The following is an 8,300-nucleotide window of genomic DNA, read 5'->3' on the forward strand; positions in this document are numbered from 1 at the left end:
TCACACACTGTACAAATATAACCAAGATTCATGACGAACATTGTATTGATACAGCAGCAGTTTAAAACAACGTTTCTATTACTTACACGAGACTCGCGTTGCAATACTGCAGATCCTTATACTCCAGGTCCTTCTTTGAGGAGGGTGGTGGGGCTGCTATTACCCCAGAGCCCAGACCTCACCTGTTCTGTGATGCGCTGCACACTGGCTAGCAGAGTAGAGCTGCTCCCATAGCTAACCTGGACGAGTGCTGCTTACAGATCAAGCAGAGCCTTGGAGGTCAATAGAGAGGGGATTAGCACACAGCACAGACTCGGTGAGTGATGTCAAGCAGGTCTGTAATCGTGGCACTTCCTCATATGGAGGGTTATTAGTTCCTATAGGTTAACATGGCACACCTTGTGTGAAGCTTTGGAAACTCCTGCTGGAGACGCTCCTGTTCCAGTTTCTTCTAGATGTCCTGTCTGACTGTAAGCCAGGCAAGCTGCAGGAGACGGTCTGGTGTGCAGACAGTGATGATGACCACTGGGAGTGCTCCTCTGTCAGGACTGTGCACACGGTACACAGGCAACCTGCCCAGGAAATAAAACAAACCATCCTGGAACAATAAAAACTAAACAGAGTACAGGATGGGCCGAGACTATCCGCCTGCCAGCCCCGATGTCACCGTAGTGTTACAAAGTAAAGATTCTTCTCAATGAGATGCTGTGTTGCATGATTTGTTTATTTCTCAGTCACGGTTGGTGTTTACAATGTAATCCTGTAGATGTCTGGACGTACTAGAATTAAACACTAACCCTTTTATAAATCAGCAGTTACTGCTCATTTAGTGTTGTGTGATTCAACGGGCTCAGTCACTGCTCAGTACATTAAAGGGTTAACTGTGTTTCCTCTCAGTTCGCTTCAGAAGACCACACTCGACTGTGCGTGTCACTTAACTGTTTCCCAATGACATTAGGACTCCCAGTCACTGGCGTCCAAGCCAGCCCCTCAGTGACAGCATTCAGAACCCTCCCTGGAACCAGATTATATTTAGAACTCTTCTCATGCCTGAGCCCTGGCCCCCATTGGACAGCTCATCCGCCAATCACAAGTGGTATAAAACTTACAGCCATGTGGTCTCCTCTGCTCTCCACATTGGGAAGATCACAGCCACCGCCAAACTGAGCAGGGGGGCAAAGTGCTTACTGGGGCTTCACAGGCTACATTCTGAAAGGATCCTGCATTACTAGATGGAATTCAAGAGTTTACAGTTTTATAACTGAATACTCTACACAGGCAGGGCAGCAGCTATCAGCTATTTCTTTTTGCGTCCCATTCAAGGACATTGCCATGGACTGAGAGCTTCTACTAATCAGTCACAAAGTGTAAGTGAGCTGTATGGACACTGCGCTCAGGGGAGAGAGAGGTCCTGCTGCTGGAGATGTGCGACGTGAAGAGGTAACCCCTTTACTTACTGCTAACTGGGTTTCTGTCTCCCTGCTTCTGTTGTATCAGAGTGAAGAGGTAACCCCTTTACTTACTGCTAACTGGGCTTCTGTCTCCCTACTTCTGTTGTGTCAGAGTGAAGAGGTAACCCCTTTACTTACTGCTAACTGGGCTTCTGTCTCCCTGCTTGTGTTGTGTTGGAGTTGGCTGGGTTGTTAAACTGGCTGTTGTCCCCCAGGCTTATTTTAAAATGAGTGAAACATTGTATGCTGCAAAATATTCATATCATCTGCTTTCTTTTAATGGAATAATAAAAGTATCAGTATATACGCAATAATAAATATTGTAGTGGTGTGCTGAAGCAGGCCTGGCTCCAGTGATCCTCACCCCCCCCTGCTCTCACAGGTCCCTGTGCAGTCTCTCTCCTGGTTCCTGGGACAGTGGGGTGCTGAAGCAGGCCTGGCTCCAGTGATCCTCACCCCCCCTGCTCTCACGGGTGCCTGTGCAGTCTCTCTCCTGCTTCCTGGGACCCTGGGGTGCTGAAGCAGGCCTGGCTCGAGTGATTTGAGTGAAGCTGCCATGTCTTTGTAAATACTTCTAGCTGTAATCACGTAAATGAGGCAGACAGGAGGCCTGTATTCAGAACATGGCTTGTTTCAGGAAGACAGTCTACATCTGTCAGCCAAAGCTGAGTTCTGAAGCTTTGTTAACACCTCATGAACCTCAACCTCACCGACCCTCCCCAGTCTAAATTAGACTGCTCCAGGATATCTGTGCTGCTTTTACTTACAGCATGCTGTATTATTTAGCACAGCAGTAAGTGCATTGTGGTCCTAGACTCTAAAATGGTGAATCTCTTTCCGTTCTAGTCCAAACCATAACTTCGTCTTTCTCCTAGTTAACTGAGCACTAAAGCGCTAAAGCAGTGTGGTTTGAATTATGCACGATTGCTGTGTGTGTTATTGCGAGTCCCAGTGCCACATCATCACTAACATGTCTGCCTGGCTTCCTTTCACCCAGGACTCTTATTATACACCCTGTGTGTGCTGGAGCACAAGCAGCTGAAGGCAGGGGTACACATGTGCAGCACAGAGCTCCAGCACGCACACCACCTACAGCACCAGGAACAGGTGCACACACACTTCAGGGTTATTTTAAAGGCTGCGTTTATGTTATAAAAAGCACTGGGGTGTCCATACAGGTCACATAGTTAAATACCTCCCAGTCTATACTATACCCCTGGCACTGCAATCCTGTGTGAACAAGTCAGTTTAGTACTGTATGTTAATGAATGAACCACTGGTCTACACGTCAATACACAGCTCACAATATCAGTGCTGAAAATAGCCTGTGGTCCCACTCTACTAAGCTGTTTAGCTGTAGGGTACCATTGAGGGAAAACTTCAAATTACTCAATGACTATGGAACAATTATTGTTTTCTGCTGACACTGTATGTATTGACTGAACCCCACAGCTAAAATAAAAAGTTAATGAAGAGCTTTAAATGGAACGAGCAGCAATACCAGATCAGTGGATTATCTTAGGACCTGCCATTTTTCTTTTTTCATGTTATACCACAAGGACCAGAAGAACGGTACATTGCAGATACAGTCTGTGGTCCCAGAGATTAACTATGAATAAGTCAGGGAAACTGACAGAATGTTTCCACGAGACATCATTTGATAATTAATAGTGTGACGTCTTGGTATTGTTAGGAAACCGAACCAGATTAAGCAGACCGTCCAACAGGATATTGTGCTAAGCCTTCTTTACTTTCTATAAAACCTGTGATTTGTCTTTCTGTCCTGGTGCAGATACACACAGATGTTTAAGTGGACGAATGGTTTACAGGCTCTAAAGATTTACAGAGCTTTCTGATGTCGAGTCAGCCTGGATATTGTTATGCTCCTGGTTTCCCTAGCAACCAGATAAAGACAGAAACAGCATTCCAGCTTGCTTTCAGGAGGACAGCCGCTCCTCCCCGGTTTAATAACAGTCCAGTCATTTTAAGGATTCGTTTTAGAATAATCTTGATCTGCGCTGTTAGCGCTCATCGAGGTGAGTCACGACTGTGCCAGGAAACTAAGAACAGAGCAGCAGAGTGCTAGGAATAGCCTGGCCATGAAGAGTGCAGCACATTTCCACTCCCTGTGTGATCATCCTCCCCACATGGTGAATAGACCCGAGGCGTTTCGGTCCCCAACTCCTGCTGGTCACCACTTCCAATATTGAAAAAAGCTGATTGACCAAAAGCTACTGCTGTCTCATCATCACCTGAAGTCTAAGCTCAAAGAAGGGTTTGTACTTTTGGGAGTTGAGGTGTAGTTAAATGTGATTATTTCCATTCTATACCGCAAAGACCAGAAGAAAGATACTTAGCATTAGCTCATCATATCTTCTTAACCTCGAGGTCTGTTTGAATTGTGTACAAGTCAGTGAGGAAGTGAAACGCAGATCAGGGTAGTGCCTCTGTGTTTAGCCGACGGCTCCCCTGTTGCCCTGTGAAAAGTTCAATCGGGGAAGTGGTTTCTGTCCTGGAAATAAACAGGAAGCTGCAAAAGACAAAGCTGGTGTTTCAGCGTATTGTGTGAGAGTTCCTGACTTGGAAGGTGTTAGGAGTCTCAAGGGGGCGGAGACAAAGCAGACATGCAGAGGAAATCCAGTCTACACTCATCACACAGTTTTTCTTTTCTCATCACAATTGAAGGTACAGCTGGCATAGAGAAACGGGAAAGCCACAGTTTATGCTGAGATAAAATGTAATTTGTTGTTATTTTTAAATACCGTTTGAAAATGGCATTGGGGAGTTGAACTGCTTTATCCCTGCCATGGTGCTAGCACTTGGCTTTGGCCACACCACTCTCTGGTCTCTATAGGAATAATCAATCCTGAAGCATAGATAGTTGAAATGCAGGACATTATGGATGCTCCTACAGCTCCTAGTATTGGCTAATACACTAAAGGTTGGAATAAACCACTCAAACACATGACTTGCCTTCACAAAATGTCCTGAAGATGATTTCTCCTATCCTTCCCCCTCCTCCTCCGTTCCCTCCTGGGGGGGTCAATGGGCCACCATCATCTGGCCTTGGTTGACCTTTGACCAGTGTCAGTGGTCACACCTCTACTGAGGTAGGCAGTTTCATAAAATGGCAAATGAAACACAGTAATATTAAGGTGGACCTTCGATGGACAAGAAAATAAATGGAATTTTTAGATACCATGGTAAAACTTGAAGGTTCAATTGAGACTGACCTCCTCTGTAAACCTACTGACATGCACCAGTATTTACACATGTCCTCTGCACATCCGATACACACTAAAAGGGCAATCCCAAAGGGTCTAGGAATAAGAATACGAAGAATATGCTCAAAAGAAAATGACTATGTAAAACAAAGAAATGTATTAAAAACAAATCTTAAAAAAAGAGGATACAAAGAAAGAATTATAGGAGACGGAGTTAAGAAAAGTGGATAAACTAAAAAAAGAGATGATCTACTAGATTATAAAAATAGAGATGAAAAGGTCAAAAGATTCTCATTAGTAAAGACTTACTCAAAACTTTTGCCTAATATTTCTAAAGATGGTTTGGAAACACTTGCGGATTCTACACAATTCAGAAAAATTGAAAAAGTATTTAAGGCCCCAGTTGTAGCATTCAAAAGAGAAGCTAATTTAGGTTATAGTTTAGTTCACAGTAAACATAAAAGAATAATTGACAGAATAGGTTCTAAAAATACTATACAAGTTCAATTACCCCTCCCTCCCCGGCCATCAGCCACCTCCCGGACCGTAGCAGCCTGTCTCCCTTGACTGAAATGGACTCTGCCTATCTCACATATAAGAACATAAGAAAGTTTACAAACGAGAGGAGGCCATCAACCCATCTTGCTCGTTTGGTTGTTAGTAGCTTATTGATCCCAGAATCTCATCAAGCAGCTTCTTGAAGGATCCCAGGGTGTCAGCTTCAACAACATTACTGGGGAGTTGGTTCCAGTAATGAGATTATATATATATATATATATATATATATATATATAATCCTCTTGCTGTAGATAACTGTAATTGTAGCTGTCTTGGTTTTCATTCCTCGTCGTGACAGTTTGTGTTAGGGGATCATTTACAAAGCTCCACACACACACAGCTGTTCTGTCAGAGTGCTCTTGCAACACTTAGACAATTCATGCAATTTATAGAGCTGTTGAACAAAAAGCTTCCACATTTATATCAAAGCCCCAGAGACAACCTGGCGCTCCACACAATGAGATCCACAGTGTGTGTGCATGTGGCAGCCGGGGGGGGCGGGGGGGTATGCATATAACTGTGTGGAGGGTCAGACTGCCCCTGGGTGTGCAAGACAGCCATGGCCAACTGTACTTACAAACGTATCAGAGAATTTCAACATGTAATATCAATATCTCACAAACCCATTTTCCTCCTCCTCTCTCCTCTCTCTCTTTGTAGGATTAACCTCGTGCAGTTGCCGCTATGGGAGACTGGAGCTTGCTGGGAAAGTTGCTGGAGAGCGCACAGGAGCACTCGACGGTGGTGGGGAAGGTGTGGCTGACGGTGCTCTTCATCTTTCGCATCCTGGTTCTGGGTGCCGCTGCCGAGAAGGTGTGGGGGGACGAGCAGTCGGGCTTCACCTGCGACACCAAGCAGCCCGGCTGCCAGAACGTCTGCTACGACAAGACCTTCCCCATCTCGCACATCCGCTTCTGGGTGCTGCAGATCATCTTCGTGTCCACCCCTACCCTCATCTACCTGGGGCACATCCTGCACCTGGTGCGCATGGAGGAGAAGCAGAAGCAGAAGGAGAAGGAGAGGGCCAGCCGTGCCGCCCACCACGGGGACAAGCAGCCCCTGCTGGCAGAGCCCAAAGACAAGAAGCCGCCCGTGAGGGACGAGCAGGGCAGGATCCGGATGCAAGGCGTCATCCTGCGGACCTACATTTTCAATATCGTTTTCAAAACCCTTTTTGAGGTGGGGTTTATAGTGGCTCAGTACTTCTTGTACGGGTTCCAGCTCAAGCCCCTCTACACTTGCGACCGCTGGCCGTGCCCCAACACCGTGAACTGCTACATCTCGCGGCCCACTGAAAAGAGCATCTTTATTATCTTCATGCTCGCCGTGGCTTGCCTCTCGTTGCTCCTCAACCTGGTGGAAATCTGCCACTTGGGTTTCACAAAATGCAGGCAAGGGTTGAAAAACAGGACTGAGCTGGCTTGTGAAGCGGGGTCTAAAGCACCAAGCGAAGCAGCGGTGCCTTTTGTGCCAAATTACCCCTACTTCTCCGGCCATCAGCCACCTCCCGGACCCTACCAGTCTGGATCCCGATACAGCCCGTCTCCCTTGACCGAAATGGACTCCACCTATCACCCGTACATCAGCAAGGCTGCCTACAAGCAAAACAGAGACAACCTAGCCGTGGAGAGGAACGGCAAGCCAGAGGAAAGAGACCTAAAAGTGAAGAAAGGGATTCAGCCACCGGTGGAGAAACAGCGCCGGCCCAGTCGATCCAGCAAACACAGCAACAGCAAGACCCGGTTGGATGATCTCAAAATCTAACCTTCTCCGGATTTATTAGGAAACAAAGTCTAAAAAGGTGCTGTTTTAGAATTTTTTTATTCTTTTTTTTTTTTTTTTTCTGGTTTTTGGATTTCTTTGCCTACAGGACCAGTTCGTAATAAGTCTCGCTGTACATGACTTTTTTTTTTTTTTTTTTTTCTGACGTCATGGTACATGCGGTAAATGCGCCTCCCGTTACAAATGAAATGGTTTGAAACTGCACATAGGCACGCAACAGACGCCAGCCTATCGCTTTCATCTTCTGCCCAGAGATTTTTGTGGCTGGTCCCATCAAAGGCACCCTCCAGCCGTACCCCAGGGTCTCGAGAAGACAACCAGATGCTTGTTTGTGGTGCGATTGTTTTTTGGAACATGTGTAAACGATTTAGGCTTTTACTTGAATATAAAGATCTGTGTATTACAAAGCATTTTTTTCTTAAACCACTGAGATGTTGAACAGGCGACTTTGTAAAAAAAATTTAAAAAATAAATAAATCACATTTTCACAAAATATTAAAACTTGAAGAAAACATACAAGTGTAGGGGTATTTTGTATTGTGCAGTTAAAAAAAAAAAAAACTTCAAAATTTGTAGATTTTCTGTATTAATCTGTAGGCAAACGTATATCATATACTCTGCATGACGGCAGAAAAAGGTCTTAAGTTTTGCTGGTCCAGGCTGAATTTCTTATTAAACCTGAATACATCATGAATTCACAAAACAGAGGGCTATATTCACAAAGCGTTCACCATCACAGAGGGCTACATTCACAAAGTGTAATAAACTGCAAAACTAGCCGTTTTAAAAAGGTAGCTCTGCGTTTATAAATGTGCTTTCAACAAATGAGTGTGTTTCAGAAATCAAGCATTCAGTTTCCAGCAGTCCCTAAGCAGCAGTCAGTGTACCCTGTCACGTAACTTTTAAACACACCGGTTAATGATGGCTATGGCCTCCAAAGACCTAAACAACTCCTCATATAACACTCAGTAAGAGTGCAATTGCTTGCATAAACTTTAGTGCCTTGCGCTGGTCGTGCAATAATTGCATAGATATGAGGCAGGCTCTTCAGCGCTTTCAAATCTCTGTTGTAATTGCACCTTTGTCACCCCAGAAGAGGCGAGGGTGGTTATTGTAGGCTAGACTAGAAAAATAACTATTTCCCTAAATACAAACACAACACCCTAGACTGTGCTATGGCTCGGTATCAACACTTACTGGGAGACCGGTGCAGCTGTGTGGTCAGTACCAGCTGCATCCTGTCCATGCCTGCTTCCGTGTGAGAGCAGTGTGCACACCAGCTTGT

General features: G+C 45.2%; 1 protein-coding gene across 1 annotated transcript; it reads left to right on the top strand.

Moving 5' to 3' along the window:
• The first annotated feature begins 1,121 nt into the window (after nucleotides 1–1,121).
• LOC117430856 (gap junction alpha-3 protein-like) lies at nucleotides 1,122–7,508 on the top strand. Its single transcript, XM_034051396.3, has 2 exons — nucleotides 1,122–1,440; nucleotides 5,894–7,508. The coding sequence occupies exon 2, from the start codon at nucleotides 5,918–5,920 to the stop codon at nucleotides 6,995–6,997; it is 1,080 nt and encodes a 359-aa protein (XP_033907287.3). The 5' UTR covers nucleotides 1,122–1,440; nucleotides 5,894–5,917; the 3' UTR covers nucleotides 6,998–7,508.
• The last annotated feature ends 792 nt before the right edge of the window (nucleotides 7,509–8,300 follow it).

This window comes from Acipenser ruthenus, chromosome 26 (assembly GCF_902713425.1).
Source record: "Acipenser ruthenus chromosome 26, fAciRut3.2 maternal haplotype, whole genome shotgun sequence".
Taxonomy (NCBI): domain Eukaryota; kingdom Metazoa; phylum Chordata; class Actinopteri; order Acipenseriformes; family Acipenseridae; genus Acipenser; species Acipenser ruthenus.